Source organism: Dipodomys spectabilis, unplaced genomic scaffold (genome assembly GCF_019054845.1).
Source record: "Dipodomys spectabilis isolate Male_0828 unplaced genomic scaffold, ASM1905484v1 ptg000392l, whole genome shotgun sequence".
NCBI classification, from domain to species: Eukaryota; Metazoa; Chordata; class Mammalia; order Rodentia; family Heteromyidae; genus Dipodomys; species Dipodomys spectabilis.
The window spans coordinates 493,850-511,626 of NW_024871069.1; the positions used below are offsets into that span (position 1 = coordinate 493,850).

At 50.8% G+C, this 17,777-nt stretch overlaps 1 protein-coding gene across 2 annotated transcripts in view; it reads right to left on the reverse strand.

The window, feature by feature from the left end:
• The window catches only part of Atxn10 (ataxin 10), a 109,870-nt gene that overhangs the window by 20,276 nt on the left and 71,817 nt on the right, over nucleotides 1-17,777 (reverse strand). For both annotated transcript variants that reach the window (XM_042667359.1, XM_042667360.1), the window contains one exon: nucleotides 2,170-2,233. In XM_042667359.1, the coding sequence (XP_042523293.1) occupies nucleotides 2,170-2,233 (64 nt within the window). The remainder of the gene's footprint in view (nucleotides 1-2,169; nucleotides 2,234-17,777) is intronic.

Below are 17,777 nucleotides of genomic sequence, written 5' to 3' on the forward strand. Positions count from 1 at the left end.
GGCAGGGGTGGGGCCGAGGGGCAGGGCAGGGGCAGGGCAGGGGTGGGGCCGAGGGGCAGGGGTGGGGCTGAGGGGCAGGGCAGGGGTGGGGCGGGGCCAGGGGTAGGCAGGGGCAGGGGTGGGGCTGAGGGGCAAGGCAGGGGTGGGGCCAAGGGGCAGGGCAGGGGTGGGGCCAAGGGGCAGGGCAGGGGTGGGGCGGGGCCAGGGGTGGGCAGGGGCAGGGCAGGGGTGGGGCTGAGGGGCGGGGCAGAGACAGGGCAGGACAGGGCAGGGGCGGGGCGGGGGGGGGGGGGGCAGGGGGAGGGGCAGGACTCCTCTGAGCTGTCACCTCTCCCTAGAAGCGGAAACCCAGCTGGTCTCTGCAAGCTGCTTCTTTTCCCCACACGGAGATAGTGTGCGACGTTAGCCTGCTCTAACAGGCCACACAGCCCTTCCTGACCCCCAGGAGCTGAGCAAGTGGACATCTTCTGGCCCACCTGGATGACCTGTTTTGTAGAACCTCAAGGCCCATACTGGCCCACGCAGAGAGAGGCTCATCTGGGGAGGGGAGTGGGAATGATACAGAACATCCAATAATATCTGGTGTGTGGCTAGGTGTGATGGTGCAGGCTTGCAATGCCAGCTATCAGGACATAGAAGGAAGATGGGAAGGTCAAGACCAGTTTAAGGCCAGCCCCAGCGGTTAGCCTATCTCAAAAAACAAAACATATGCTTAGCACAGTGGCTCACGCCTGTCATCCTAGTGACTCAGGAGGCTAAGATCTGAGGATCAAGGCTCAAAGCCAGACCAGGCAAAAAGGTCTGTAAGACTCATCTTCAATTACTACCAAAAAAGCGGAGCAGGGGGCTGAGAATGTAGCTTAGTGGTAGAGTGCTTGCCTAGCATGGATGAAGTCCTGGGTTCGATTCCTTCATGCTACATCAACAGAAAAAGCCAGAAGTGGCACTGTGGCTCAAGTGGTAAAGCTCTAGCCTTGAGCACAGAGAGGTTCAGGGACAGAGCCTAGGCCAGGAGTTCAAGTTCCAAGACCAGCAAAAAAAAAACAAAAAAAGTGGAGCTGTGGCTCAACTGGTAGAGTGCCAGTCTTGAGTGAAAAAGCCAAGCAAGAATATAAGGCTCTAGGTTCAATCCCAAGTACTGGCAAAAATAAATAAATAAAATCACACACAACAAAAGGACTTAGGTGTATGACTCAAGTGGTAGAGTGCCTGCCAAGCATGCCTGAGACCCTGTTTCCAATCCCCAACAAAACAAAAACTTAAAATGGAAAACAACAAAAACCACTTTGCTAAAGAGTGGGTTACGCCAAATGAATGAATGGTTCCACTCTGCCTACCATCTCCCACTGTCCACGCGTGCAATGAATGAATGGTTCCACTCTGCCTACCATCTCCCACCATCCACGCATCTCCAGGGCCGCCCCCCACGTGGGCAATCACAGGCCGTACAGGGCCGGGGCAGGGTCGGGACTGAGTCAGCGCTCCCCAGGGAAGGTCGTAGTTAAATGGCAGCTTTCAGCTTCAACTAAACTGGCTGTACCCAGTCCCTAGTTACTCACTACTGTATTAAATCTATTTCATAGCACAGTGATCTGGTGATAAAAGAAAGACTCAAGGAACGGTGGGCAACACCCTCCAAGGAGCGTGGCCAATCAGGTAAAGGGAGATCCAGCGTTCCCACTTCAGCCACAGAGAGCTATAGGACACAGCCCTTGACAATGAGAAACGTGTGCGCCCGGCGCTAGCCAGCCAGAGTGCCCCACGCCCCCGAGCTCCTGCGGGACCGCATACTCCTGTTTCTATAGCAACCCCACATGGAGCATTTTCAGACTCTGAGAACCGCACTCATACGTCAGGCTCGCCTGCCGGCACGCAGCACAGGGCCCACACTCCTCTGCCCGAGTTCCACTGCCACCTTGAAAATGTAGCACACCACACCTGGAAGGTTTTAGGACTGACAGACCAGCACACTATGACTTTGAGAAAATGGCTCCGTTCTTAGAAAGAAGCAAGCAAGGCGACCAGCCCATTACAGACTGCCTCACACCAGCAAAGAGACTTGTCCCCGCAGCCCGGGTGAGCCCAGGAGTGCGTGCTGGGCCTGCAGGCAAGGACACCCCCGTCCGGGCACGACCAGCGTGACCACGGGCTCACAGGCAGGAAGGATACAGGGGTTGCTGTCATCCATGCTACAGCTGTCCAGAATCAGGGGAATGCCGTCCAACTCGTTCACCTGCAGACAGAGAAGACAAACAGCAGGTCAGGACCAGAGGACGCAGAAAACTTCATGTGGTCTGACAGTTCCACACACCACCTGTATCAGTGCAGAAGTACTGAAAAGCAGAAATGGAAACAAAAGTACCTTTATTTTCCTTTCACCTTTCCTCAGAATGGTTGGGGTGATGGGTAGCCCCATCAAGAAGGATAAAGTAGCTCATCTTCCTAACCCTGCCACAAGGATAAGACTCCAAACAAACCTGGGCTCTAAACCTGAAGAATGAAAAACATGACACTAGGGTGGGACTAATAGCAAACTTCCTCCAGACTCAGTGGTGCCCCGTAACGCTAGCTACCTGGGAGGTGGCAGTGTCAACCGGCAAAAAGGCACAGGTAGGAGTCTCCGGTCTGAGGCCAGTTGCAGGAAAACATGTAAGACCCTATTTAAAAATAACGAATGCCAGGTCTGCTGCTCATGCACTGGCTCATGCCTTTAATTCCACCCATGTGGAAAGCTGAGATTAGGAGGGTTTCATTTTGAGGCCAACCTGGCCAAAATGTTAGTGTTCAATACATAAACTGGGCATGAAAGTACATGTCAGTCATTGTAGCTACACGAGGTGTAAACAGGAGGACCACAGTCCAGGCCCAGTCCAGGCCCACCTGGAAAAAAGATGTCAGACCCTATAGAAAACAATAAAGACAAAAAAGGGCGGCAGCAGGGGGGGGAGGGGGGGAGTAAATGGCTCAAGCAGCTCCTGTTATTGTGAGGCTTACTAAAGCTAAAACCCTAGTACCACGGGAGGGAAAGAAGCAAAGGCAAAGAAAGAAAATGTTTTCTACTTATGATCCAAAATCCAGAAACAACAGTTCCAGTTTTAGACTGACTACATTTTTTAATGGCTGATGAAAATTTTAAAAAATACTTGCAAGATATCACTGATTTAAAATATAGTTATTTGCAAAGCACGAGGACAGATGGAAACCAAAACTAGACTAGAGTACAGCTTGGTGCACAGCACAAGCGCAGCAGGCCCCAGGCCCCAGAGAGCGGATTGCTAGAACAGGCCCCGAAGAACGCGAAGGGCAGACGCAGGAAAAACCTTGCCTAACACTACAGAGATAAACGGTGGCTCTGTCACGTATGACATCATGTGATTTGTGGACTTTGGATCCTGGTATGGATTGGGGGATTTTTTTGGTGTCAGGCCTGAGGCTTTTAGCTACTCTGCTCAAGGCTAGCGCTCTACCACTTGAGCCACAGCTCCATCAGCTATTTGGTGGTTAAGTGGAGTTAAGAGTCTCACGAACTTTCCTGCTGTTGTTAAGACAGTCACTGAGTAGCTAGGGTTACAGGTGTAAGTCACACCTGGCTAGATTTGGTTTGTAAAAGACTATAACACATACCAGAAGCTGAGCATTGATGGCCCTGAGATCTGGGGATTGTGATTTGAAGCCAGCCTGGGTAGGAAAGTCCTGAGAGACTTGTATCTCCAACTGACCACCAAAAAACCCAGAGTGGAGATGTGGCTCAAGTGGTAAAGTACCATCCTTGAGCAAATATAGCTAATTGACTGCACCTAGGCCCTGCATTCAAGCCACAGGACCAGTTCTCACACACACACACATACACACACACACACACACACAAACTAAGACCCAAAGCCCAATGAATGCATGGAAGACTTCACGAAATGGTCCGTATCTGCTCCCTGGTGCGGGCTGCATGCTGTGTGCTGCAGAGCCAGCCGCTTGAGGGAGTGCAGGGCGCTCTAGCGGCGCTGTCACTGCCACCTGAACCTTTAGGATAAGGAACACCCCACCCTGCTCCACAACCTGGAAGGGAATGAGGAAGAAGGGCTCAGAAGTTCGCTTGGCGTTTTACTGTATAAGCCTGGGCTCGCTGCACTACACTAGTCCCGTTGCGCTGTCGTTGATGAAGGTGGTCTGGCGGAGCTTGTGGAGCAGGCTCCTGTGGCGTGTGTCCAGGCGGGGAGGGTCAGGCTCTCACTTGGTGGGTACACCCAGAGCAGCCTGGGCTGGGACACCTCTCCTCCAGGACCCGCCGTGTGCCCACCAGCAGGGTGGGTTCACTAAGGCTCCTTCTGGGGGAGGAGAGCGCTCTACACTGGGGTGGGTCAGGCGAGTGGGGAAGGGGGGAGGCGAGGGAGGCCTTGTGGGGGGCACAGGAGCAAGTTTCCCAGCCCGAGCCCTTCGTGCCAATGCTGGCAGCCTAGATGCCATCAGCGCCTGTGTTGGTTTGGCGGAGGCAGGAGGGCTGAAGGGGCTCACAGGTGCGGTCTCTGGGGTGAGGCGGCCGTGAGCTCTAGGGTGATGACCAAGAGGGGCCCGGGGCCCGGCAGGGGAGCAGAGGGCAGAGCTGCCACTGGCCAGCAGGGCACAAGGCCACACGGGCACAGCTTCCACACCCACCGAGCGGGAGCCACAGGGTCTCCTTCAAAGGGGGCTGTAGCTGCCAGGCAGAGACGGCTCAGCACAAGGTACCATGGGAACAGCAGCAGGAACTGGGGTTCCCAGAAGCCCAGGGACCACTCCATTCTGCATGGGGCTCAGCTGCAGATGGCTTCTCAAACATCAGTGTGTGCGTGCGTGCATGTATTTTATTTTCCCCCAGAGCTGAGGGCTTTGTACTTGCCAGGCAAGTGCTCTTCCATTGAGCTAAATCCCCAACCCCAAACACCAGTGTTTTTGTTAAGTGAGAATCAAGGTGTTTCAAGAAATTATTCAATGTAAGAAAAACACCACCTCATTAACTTAAAAAAAAACCACACAGCATCAAAAGATATGCTAAGTGAGTAAATTTTCTATAATGGAAATGAAATTTCCAGAGCAATCAATACGAGAAAGTTAAAAACTTCTTACAAACCATGTCTATCAGCTGGTCACGGTGGCTCATGTCTGTAATCCCAGCTAGCTATTTAGGAGGCTGAGATCTGAGGATTGTAGTCTGAAGCCAACCCAGGCAGGAAAGTCTGTGAGACTCTGATCTCATTAGCCAGCAAAAAAACGGAAGTGGAGGTGTAGCTCAAATGGCAGAGCGCCAGCCTTGAGCAGAAACAGTCAAGCACAAGGCCCTGAGTTCAAGTACCAGCACACACAAAATCATGGTTATCTTGGAGCTGGAATGAGCGAGGGAGAGCTGGTGATGAACATCTCACATAGCCACAAAAGGACACAGGGGCCTTTCTGCAGGAAGCCAGCGCCTGTTCATAACGCAGGCGCCACCACACCCCAGAACAAGCAGCCTCCAGGAGGGCTGGCGGCACAGTCCATTATCACAGAGCTCGTGTTTATTTCTACAGCTACACGTGCACAGCTAATGTCTGGGGCAGGGGAGAACAATTAAGAAATTAACATGTTTTCTTCTGTTAGCACTCCATAAAACAAGGAAGTTGTTTGTTTCTTTTCCTAACATGTTGGGAACTGATTCGAGAACCGTAAGAAATGAGTCACAAGTTGTAGTTCAAGCGGAGGAGCCAAGCTCAGTCAACACTTTCTCTCCATACGTAATGATGCACAGGTGGCAGAAAGACTTCCGAGACGAGCAAACACAGTATAGACGGAGGACACTTTCTGTCCCACGGGTGCCAGTACCATCAGACCCACACAGGCAAGGAGCACAGCCGGCCCCAGCCCCGGGCAACCAGGCGCTTTCAGAAAGATGTGCCAGGCTGGCAGGAAACAATGCCTCAACTATCCAGGCTGAGTTCACACAGAATAAGGATTAAAAAACCAAAAACCCACAACAAATCCTTAAGAAGGGCAGCAGCACACACCAATGCCCACGCGGGCAGAATCTCCTCTGATCAGGCCTGCAGACGGAGTCACAGACGGGCCAGCGGTGCCTCCTCAGACCTGTAATGCCAGCAACTTAGAAGCAGAGATTAGCAGGGTCTTGGTTTGAGGGCAATCCAGGCAAAAACTTAAAACAATTCCATTACAAAAATAAACCAGCATGATGGTATGTGTTTATAATCCCAGCTATATGAGACACACAAAGAATGAGCACCCTGGTCAGAGCTGACACAAACCAAAGGGAGAGCCTACCTAAAAACCAAAGCAAAAAGCGTTGGAGTGTGTCTCGAGTGGTAGAGCTCCTGCCTAGCAAGACCCTAGTTAGCCCTCAAAAAAGGCCCACGTGGGCCTGCAGATGCTTGGTGAGTTTCCACCCAGGGACAGTGCCACCGGGGCACACTGCCAGCCAGTCTAGTCTGCTTCTGGGGACCCTCAGGTGCCATCACCCTCCACACAGAGCATGAGGGCTGGCGCCACCTTGGCACACGTGGGTGAGGGTCACGGGAGGAAGCACGCAGGCTGGACGCAGCACACCAGCATAGCAAAGGGCAGATGTTTGCACATGCTTTCCAGATGGTTAAAGGGTCTGAACACTTAAAAAGCTGGAATCTAGAAGAGACACCAGCAGATGTGGCTTACCCGTGTCCCCGGCTGTCATGAGCTGGAATGTGCCGGATTGCTCATCCCACCCCCCCCCCTGCTGGCTACTGCCTTGTGCACCAGCGCTAAGCCTCCCACAATCCCCGTGGTGTTGTGTGCACCTTTCTTGGAAAGTCCTCAAAACACACAACCCTTTCACTTTTTTTTTTTTTTTTTGGTCCTGGGGCTTAAACTCAGGGTCAGGGTCTGGGTTCTGTCTTTGAGCCTCTCTGTGCTCAAGGCTAGGTGCTCTCCCCTGAGTAACAGCACTACTTTGGGCTTTCTCCAAGTAGTTTACTGGAGATGAAGAGTCTCGTGGACTTTCCTGCCCAGGCTGGCTTTAAACCGTGAACCTCAGATCTCAGCCTCCTGAGCAGCTAGGAGTACAGGAGTGGGCCACTGACTCCTGGCTTCCTGTCACCTTTGACAGCACACATGACGGCAGCATGCGGAAGGTATGCTGCTTGCTTGTGTACACAGAGCAGAGCCTGTCTGGCTCCTGATGTTAGGGAGAGCAGGCAGGCCTCCGCCAGCAAGTCTAAGATCAGCCATTGTACCTGTTCCTGCAGACACTTTCGCGGGGGTGAAGGTGTGCCTGTGCCCTGTCCAGAAGGCTCTATCATGAACAGTGGGTTTGCTTCCAGATGCTTCTCTCCCATGGACACAGAGCCAGGCTTCCCCACAGCTGTCTCACCAGTCGGAAGGCATTGCACCACCGGCCGTGGCGGGCTGAGCAATCACCGTGGACAGCACACATGGCAGGAGTCCTCAGATGAACCTCTGTTGTGTCATGAGGCACAGGACACTGCACTCTGCTTGTTTGTCTTGTGAGGTGTCTCTCTGGATTTGCTAATAGTCATGGTGACTTCATACAGTAAGCTACAAAGTGTTACTCAACTCTATTTTCTAAAAGAAGTTTAACTCGCTCTTTATTAGTATCAAAAGTGGGAATCTCCAGGTATTTAGATATGCTGTTTTCATTTTGAATTAGAAATATTTTCTAATTTCCATATGGTTTCTGGCACTTCATACTGCTTAATCTTTCAAATACTTCAGGAGCTATACAACCAAAGTAAAGATACTTTACTGCTACTGATTTCCCATTTCACTGTAGCCAGAGGACATACTGTGTAATATTTTAAATAACTTCTGAAATGTCCTGTTTTGTCTTTTCCCTTAGCTGGTGCTGAAGGACGCAGTCGGGGGCTCACACCTGCTGCGCAGATGCCCAAGTAAAAGCACCTGGGCTGTGCGCACGTATGAACACGAGCATCACAGTCCAGGCCATCCGGCGTAAATGTGAGATGTTTCAAGTGATAAAGCACCTGCCAACAAGTGTTAAGGTCCTGAATTCAAACCCTGCAAAAGGAAAGAAAATTACAGAGCATTTCAACTTATGAATATAGACCCCCTCCCTCAAAAATTCTGGAAATAACACAAGACTAAATTAAGCATGCTATGGAAAAACATCAAGATCAGACACTTTGCTTAAAAAGACAAGAACAACATACCTCAGAGCAGAGACCAGGCACTAATCCTTACTAAGGCATTCACGAATTCTCTCAACCAGCGGAAAAGCACACAACACAACCAACCATCTACAGGTCACAATGCTTTACATTCTTGGAAAACAAGACAGCTTTTTTTTTTTTTTTTTTGGGGGGGGGGGTCCAGTCATGAGGCCTGAACTCTGGGCCTGGGCGCTGTCCCTCAGCTCTTCAGCTCAAGGCTAGCGCTCTACCACTTGAGCCACAACACCACTTCTGGCTTTTTTCTTTTTGCTTATGTGGTGCTGAGGAATTGAACCCAGGGCCTCATGCATGCAAGGCAAGCGCTCTGCTACTTAACCACCTTCCCAGCCCAACAAGACAACTTTTTAACTGACCTGTATGTCAGAACCTTCTAGTAAATATCTAGTAAACCTCTCTAGTAAATATAGCTACAAATACCAGAGAAAATACAAGAAGACACAGTGCCCTCAGGCATTGCCGCAAACTAATTTGATGGAATACTATAGAAAGGTCTTGGGAACACTCTGTCTCTAAATTAGGTGCTTGAGAAATCAAAGCAGAATGAGAGGCAAAACGTACTTGCAAGACAAGAAGGAAGCCACAGAAGACTGAAAACAATAGAACAATGCGGCTGAATCAGCTGAAGGAGTTTAAGCTGGTTTTCGGGGTGGCACTACCGGCCCTGCACATGGAGGTGTTTCAGCATCTACTGGGGCAGAAACGTGGCTGAGTCTTACCTGACCCAGCACAGAAAGAGGTTTCGTCTAGGCTGGAACTGCTTGTAGAAAGAAGAGCAGAATCCAAAAATTAGTGGGGAGGCGGATCCCAAGTGTCACACTACCACCCGTCGGAGGCTGGGGAGAAGCAGAGCCCGGCGACGCAGACACGAGGCCCTCCCTGGCCCTGTGGCCTTCACACACGCCCAGCACTGGGCTGCATCTGGCAACGATAAACACTAATTGCTGGTTTCTGCAGGGTAAGGGCTGGGTACTGGCTTGCTTCCTGACTCTGGTATGTGAAGCCAGTATTTTGACAATCCTGTGCCCTGTCATGGTTTAGTTTCAACAAGTGAGGACAGAGCAGAGGTCCGGTACTGACTGTTCCTGAAAAGTCACACGCGTTCCAACAGGAGGGAGCCCGGCTGCAGCTGTGTGGAGAGCATGCTGACCTTCCACAGCCATCCAGAGCCCCTCAGGCCAGGAGTGATGGCCCAGGCCTACAACCCTAGCACCCAGAAGGGGGGCACAAAGACTGTGAGCCTAAGGCCATCCTGGGCCACGCGGGGACTTCCCCACACCCTCCAAAACTAAAAGGCTGGGCAGAATGCAGCTTGAGCTTCAATTTCTTTGGACTTTAAAATGAAGTGTAACTCTGGGTTTCAATGCCTTCCTGGGAATTTGATAATGAGATTGAGTGAATACTCAAATATGGAGAGTCTCTTGGGGCATTTTATGATGATGATAAATTTAGGCTTCACACCGGAGGAACTCAGTATGGAATTGATTTTCTGCCTGAAGGTCAAGGTGACTTTGGCGATAATGAGATGTGCATGTTGCTCTGACCCAGTTGGGAACGTGCTGAAGAAAGCGTCCCCTGCCACAGGTGGCTGTGGAGGAGAGAGCAGGCTGCGCTGGAGGCGCAGCTGCAGAGAGCAAGGCACACAACAGTGTCACCAGGCCAGAAGAACCACTCCCACACCACGCTGGAGGGCCCACAGCACGGCACTGCGCACACTCCCATGCCCCTCGCTATTCCTTCCCATGGGGTGGTGGTCAGAGCAGCGAGGAGATGTGGGAAATGCATGGGACACACACCACTCTCATCTTACCTGACCATCACCAGGCTCTGGGGCTTTCAATCACTCATTTCTATAACCCTGAAGTGTTCAGTAACTACTTGCTGGGGAGAGGAGTAACCCACAAAAGTAGGGGATGAAGACAAAATAGCTCTTGCAACGGGCTATTCCCATTCAAGTTCCTGCTAGGCACCTCGCACAACATATGCGTGCACAGATTAAGACAATCTCTGTGAAATAAGCAACAGGATGCCCAACTACAGTGACTCAGACGGCTCTATTTTAGAGAAGGGCCAGAACAACTTTTCTATCAAGTGACTGACACCTGCTCTGGAACCAAGCACTGAGAATGGCCCAGCCAGGAGACACAAGATATGGAGCAGATCCTCATCACAGAGGAAGCCAGAAGCCCAGAAACTGCGGCATAAAGGCCCTGGCGGCAGCACGCGCACCTGCAGGGAGCCACAGGCAACAGCACAGAGGTGCTTAGAGCACACGGACAGAGCCAAATCCTAGAGACAGGTGGCCTCAGGCTGGTCTTTGCACCAGCACCAACAGCCACAGCACAACTTGTTCTTGTGACACAAAGGCCTGAGCTCCGCCCCAGCCTTGCAGGGACCGGAGGGGCAGGACCCAGTGTGTCTACCCTACCTGTGATGCCCAGTCCTGTTAGGGAGCTTGAAAAGTTCCCCATGCCCTTGTTGGGGTAAAGTTCATGGCGTATATAATGGATAGATGGATGAACTTGTGTACACAAGCATGCATGCATTCTTAAAACCATGTAGCGAATCAGATACGTTAAAGCACAGTATAGAGTGAATAAAACCCATAAAGTAAGCTTTTCTACATGTGAAGTGCTCACTGGCGATGTCCTAGGACTGTGTAAAGTCATCTTAGTCCAGCTTTTGTTTTCAACATGCAGCCCAGGCTGGCTAGAAACACAGCCTAAGTTTTACAATTCAAGTTTTAAGAGATGAAGGTTTTTAATAGTCAAAGATCTGGTCAGTTAACGTGTGCCACCGAACACACCTGAAGGACAACTGGGTTGATGGCAGCACTTCTGGCGCAGGTGCCAGTGTGCAAAGGAAGACAGGAGCCGCGGCAGGCCCAGGTGTGCCGGAGACGCACCCCGCCGGCCCTGCTCCCAGCCCCCCAAGGCCAGAAAGAAGCTAGGTGTGCAACAACCAATCCCACAATAGCAGGCAGGCACAGAGAAAAGAACGTAACTTCAGGTAAAGCTCAGGGTTAAAGCTGGAGTACTCTGAAAGCTGCTACCCAACATGAAAGAGCTTTTCAAGATCAAGAAGAGCCAGGCTCTCTGCAGGCTGGAACGTAGAGAAGCATGATTAACGTGGGCACTTCTTAACATCTGCCTCTGGAGTTAGAAAATGTCCTCATAAAATCTTCACTTGGGGGGCTGGGAAGGTGGCTCAGTGGTAGAATGCTTGCCTTGCATGCCTGAGGCCCTGAGTTTGATTCCTCAGCACCACATAAGCAAAAAAAAAAAAAAAAAAAAAGAGTCTCATAAAATCTTCACTTGGCTGATATAATAAATGAAAAGAGCTCATTTTTAAGACGCTAACTACATTTCCAAATGGAAAGCTAAAAAAAAAAAAAAAAAGGAAACACTATTTTTTCTTCACGAAGGAAATAATTGGTAACATGGCAGAAACACAGGAAATACTTGGTGCATACCTATGAAATGTGTGTGTGCTTCCACTCTGACTACAAATCACCCAGAGGCCTGGGGGGAGACGCGGCGGCAGATAGTGTGTGCAGCAACCTGGAATGTAAGCAGCACACCTTCGACTCCCCTGGCCTCTCCCTGCCGCAGGCCCCGAGCTGAGGCAGCCGGCCTGTCACCTGCACAGCCACGCCCTCCACCAGGAGGCCCTCCTCTGACTTTCTTGGGAAATGGGGTGGCCTGCCTGTCACCTGCTCAGCCACGGGACTCAGCAGAGTCACCAAGCCCCCTGACCCAGAGGGTCACCTGAATAAATGGTGAGAACAGAGGCGTGTACAACGTGTGGCTTCTGAAAGTGTCCCAGATGGCAGACGCCTAGGAGGCCGTCTCACCCTGCCTCAGGAAGGGCTTCCCCCCGGCCGAGTGACGGAGGAAAGCGGACGCCTGGCCCCACTTCCCAGCTGTCCCCGCTCGAGACGGTGTCCCGAGGAGCCGGAAGGAAGACTTCTGTTGTGAAGCAGAAGCAAGGAAGAATCTAGAAGAGAATTTCTCTAATGCACCTGAATGCACGTCCCTCAACACTCCACCTGAGACAGCGGCACACACCCGCGCTGTCCACGCTCCTGATAAGATGGCCGCACAGCCAGCAGGGCCCTTGAGAGTCCTAGCCTGCTGGTCTCCAACGCAACACTGTAGTGCCCGGGCACACAGAGGCCGGTCCTGCACACACCTGGCCTTTCCTCCCCACGGCCCCCTCTCATTTGGACTGCACTCTATGCTGTGCGCGTCTGGAACAAGCAACCCTGTCCTTTTGCCCCACTGGCCATCCACAGCGCCTGACAGGGGGTTCAGGCGGATACCCGCTGTCCTCAGGGGCACCCAGGTGACCATTAGGGGACTAGGCCCACAAATCAAGACACATTCCAGAAAGTCTAGGAAATGGAGAGGGGAAGGGAACAAGTACCTTTAAAAAAAACCCTGGAATGCCAGATGGCTAACAGCAAAGGTGTAGGGCTTAGCTGGTTTGCCAACAGGAACCAGCATTCTTAGCTGATGAACAAAGAAGTGAGACGTGTAGTGTTAACTTGTTTCAGGGTCTTCTATCTCAGTGAGTGGTAAAGCCAGGTCCCTTCAGACCCTTTTCAATTCCAGGACCTAACTCAGAAAAGACAGAATGGCTGCAACAGTGTGAAGCATGCTGGACAGTGCCCAGTGTGCGGGGGAGAGAGCACCAAGACAGCTCTGCCCTGCCGCGGGGCGCGCCTCTGCCCCGAGTGGCCCGTCAGCCACCGGCTTCGACAGATCCAAGGAGAGAGCAGCAGGGCCAGACCTCTGGCCTTCATTCAGTCATTCGTGTATTCATGGGCTTCGAGAATCTCGCTTTCAGCACAACATGAATAATGGGCTCTGCACTACTGGGAGGGATCTGTAAAGGGACCACTCTACGTCTCCTCTCTCGTGTCCCCGTCGTGACTGCCGTGACCGACCCAAGCCCCTGCCACCACCGGCAAGCCCCTGCCACAGGCCCCAAACCACACCGTCAACAGACCAGGGGCTGAAACCTCCAACAATGGGGGCCAAAATACTCCTTGTCTATTTATAAGTTGATTATCTCAGGTGTTTTTCAAGGGAAAGCTGACTAATAAGTGTGTGTAACAAAAACATTCTTTACTTGTACTGGAAATGGCCTAAGATAAGACAAACAGGTCTTAGTCATGCAGAATAAAGTCTGATAGCAGATCCCTTCTTGTTTTAATAGGATGGGGGAGGGGACGCACGGAAATTTCCAGGGTTGAGTCAGTTACTATTCTAGAGCTGTTGTCAAGGAACCATAATCCAATCCTGGCTCATCAACTGTAGGTTTCGTTTTTTTGCCAAACTGGGGAAATGATTCCCTTAAACACCTCCCTCCCCCACCCTGAGCCGCTCAGCCAGGACTCCTGCTTCCCCAGACCTCTCAGGGCCCCACGGGACCCTTCCAAGCCCCTCCCGCCGTCCTCACACTGGTCCTCACACCGTTCTGCGCTAAGTTCGCAGGGGTTTGCTGTCAAGCTACCCACGGCGGCCTTTTGTTTTATTCCAGGTCATTATGTTGTTTTAGTCCTGAAATTCCAGTTTCAACATTCTTTGGAGATTCGATTTGTTGGCTGAGATGTCTTTTGTTTGTTTTAGCTGTCCACAGTTGCTCACTAAAGCATTTCGGACGCTTCACAGTCCCTGTGGCCTGGCAGCTCTGGCATGCGTCAGGTGTCTTCGCTCTGGTTCTTGTGTGGGGCTGGTGGGGCCATGGCCTCCCCAGCCCTGACGGGAGCTTCACGTGTCCAGGGCCTGCCTCACCAGCACCGGGCGGGGCACCTCGGCAACGGCCATGCTCAGCCTTGCTGGAGGTCTTCCAGGGGTGGGTGTGCGGCTCAAACACGGCTGCAGTGGGTAACAGTTCTCCTCCTCCTCAGTCCTCTGAGAAAGGCCAGGTCGCCCCCCCCCCACCCCACTCCAGAGCCTATCATCTAGAAGACATTTTCAAGCATACTAGAAATGCTCCCTGTTTTAGTACTTTCAAAAAGTCCCATGAATTCTACTGCTTCTCTGCTGAATCACCAATCCAAGCTCACGTCTGTGCTACGCTGAAGGAGGCAATCTATCCTGGTCCTTTCACAGGAAATTAGAAGCAAAAGGGTAGGAGGCATAGCCGGCAAGGGTGAGCCGAGTTCAATCCCTAGTAATACCTCTGAAGGAATGAGGGGAGAGAGAACAGACAGGAAACAAAGGAGAGAGCAGACTGCCACAGAAAAATGATGGAGATGCCTCTGAGGATCTGGACTCGGCATCTGTGATCACATATCCAAGAGAGCCACTCACCCTAATGGCAAGCCTAGTCTTGCTCCTAGCTGGGGATTTCCTCCTTACAAAATAAAAACCAAGCTGGGTGCTGGTGCCTCACATTTGTAATCCTAGCTGCTCAGGCAGCTGAGATCTGAGGAGCGCGGTTCAAAGCGAGCATGGGAAGACAAATCATCAGAGAAAACTCTTATCTTCAATTAACCAGCAAAGAGCCAGAAGTAAAGGTGTGGCTCAAGTGGTATAGTGTCAGCCATGAGCCAAAAATCCAAGGGTTCAAGTAAGAGGTTCAAGCCCCAATACTGACACAAAAAAGAAAAACAAGGGGACAGCACAGCACCCCCTCCTCTGCCCCATTTCCAGGTGGAATTTTATTGTGTCCAGGAAGCAGCAGCACGCCTTCTGCTCACAGCAAAGGAAGCCATGCCTCCCACAGAATCAACACTGCCTAGAGCATTCTACTTTGGCCATCTGGTCAGAGAGCCAATTTATACATCACAGCCGAAGAGCTGAAGAGGATCTAGAAAACTTGGTCCAATCTTCTTCCTTTACAAATAAAGAAATCAGCAAGCACGTTTCTCTTAAGTCATACTTCTAGGTCCTCCGACACTGTTCAGACCCCTCGCCCCCAGCAGGGGTGAAATACTCACGTCTCAGGGCCTTTGGTACAATGTCTATATTTGCATTCTACAAAGATACAGCTCCATCATTTTACATATTAATTTTCTTTCTTGAAACATACACACTACGTTACAGAGTAGTGACCTAGGCTGGCATTTACAGTCCCAAATACTTGGTCCCCTCGTCATACAAAGAGTAAAAGGGCCTCCAGCGTCTGCTTAGGTCCAATGAGAGCTCTGAGATGTGGAATGAGTGCGGCGTCCCTGAGTGAGCCAAGCTTGATACACTGGACCCCTGAGATTTCTGCTTCTCCCTCTCCCGTCTTCTCACATTACCGTCAGCTGGGGCTGGAGTGACAATGGACACTCAGGTGTCTGCGTGTGAATGCCGCGCGAGCTCTGCCCTCTCTGTCATGCTGACCTCTCCAGGCAACACTCCCCATCCTTCCGCTGCCCATGCTTCCAGGGAGAGCCTTGAACATGAACTTGTAGGGGCCTCAAGGGGCAGGGGAAGCCCTCTTCATTCACCTCTTTCGCACAGTGGGCCCACACTGGGCACCCAGGGTATTCTGTGGACTGCTGCTTCTGTAAGGCACGCTCTAGGTACAGCTCTACATGTACTGACTCGCCTAACCCTCCTGGAAGGTAAGCTGCAGCAGAACACAAGCTCCAGGAGGGCGAGCATTTGTGTTTGTTGTGTGCATGGCTCTATTTCCTGAGCTCCAGGACAGCGTTGGGCACACAGTAAGCAGAGCCACCAAACGCCTCAGTAAGTGCCGTCGACGAGGGAAATGAAGGTTAGGAAACATGGCACACTGAGTCCTACAGGTAGGCAGGCCAGAACTGGGATTCAAACTCCTGATTGTTTTTTTTACATTGCATTAAGTTGGGGGTTGGCAAACTTGCCGGAAAGGGCTGCGAAGTGCGTAATGTCACATTTTCAGGCCATCCTGGCTCTGTCACGACCATAGTGCTGTTATAGTGGGATTGCGGCCCCACAAGGCACCAGAGGAATGGCATGCCTGGAAAGCCAGACCACAGGCCATAGTCCTCCTGGTAGTCCTCGTCTTCCTGCGAGGCCACAGGACCACTGCTAAAGGGAGAGCAGATCCCTGTGAACCCAGAAACTGGCGTTTGCGCTTATAGGCTCTAAAGTAGACCCTGAGTTCTGCTTTGCATCCTGAACTAAGCCGTGATTCCAGCAAGCGGCGAGAGCTGAAGAACACGGGCAGGTGTGCAGGGGTGTGAGCAAGTGCACAGACACAGTTAATCCGAAATCTGTTTTCACAAGAAAATCTGACCTTACATTAAGCACCGTGATCTGGAAACAATGCAAAGACTCCACCTGGAAGACAGGCAGGGCGCAGGATTGGCCATTCCTGTTCTCATAAGGAAAACAGTCGAACCAAAACTAAACACTAACCTGGTTAAACGTGAGGTGAACATAACTGAAAGCATTAATCATCAGACAGGATAATAAAGGAAAATATGCAAGCTCTCTCCCAACTGTTTACCACTTTTATTTTTCTTGGAACAGAAGTACATTTTATGTATTATATGAACCTTTAAAAAACACATACTTGGTAAAATATGTGAGCACATCCTCTCTGTCAGGAGCACTAAAACATGAAATACTCCACCACCATGGAGGGTCTGGAGTTCACAAGGTCCAGACACCCACTCGACTTCAGCCACGGTAACAACTGCATAACATAAACTAAAAAGCATTTGATGCAAGCTGGTTAATCTTGATGCTGACAGATTTCAAATCTTGAAATTTGGTAGAAAAATATGGCAAACTTATCCTTCAGATTGACCCATCTCAGAACAGAAGAAATCACTTAGGAGCAATGTGGTAAAATTCAAAAAGGACAATCTAAATCAACTACTTTTCAAAACATAAAGCATAATTTTCTAGTTTATTTAAAATCAAAACTCATGCATATACAAACAAAATTATTCAAGGTTAAGACTGCCCATTATTCAAATGACAAACGTTATTTGACTCATTAAGTTCAATTACTAGAAATGATGTGCAAAATGATAAATGGTAACAAGGAATCTTTACAGAGACACTCTGTCTCAGAGTCAGCAGCATAAACCCAGCCAGAGCCCGGGGCAGCCCAGCAGGGCCAGGCCTGGCGGCCCCTTCATGCTACGGGGCAGACACGAGCAGTCCTTAATACTTGGACTGCCACGTCACACATTACTGAATGTACTTTGCATCCACTGTCTTTGCTTACAGCACCCTACACATTACTGAATGTACTTTGCATCCACTGTCTTTGCTTACAGCACCCTACAAGACAGCATATGGATTATTTTTCTGTATTTTCTTTACCAATAAAACTGGGGCTCAAACAAAGGAGGAGGCCACAATGCTTGATAAGAAATGTACTCATTATCTTGCCCATCTAATTGTAACCCCTCTGTACAGTATTTTCACAATAAAAAATAAATAAAAATTAAAAAAAAAAACTGGGGCTCAATTACCAGTGCCCCAACTCTGCCAGCTCATGAGCAACTGAGCCAAAAAAGGTTTAGAAGCAGGCCCACAGGGCCTTCCGGTTCTTTCTTCCTTGTTACAGTTTAATTTTCTTAACAAGGTTTGGGGCTCCTGGGCCCGTGAGAACTGTATGAGAGACGTTGCAAGGTTA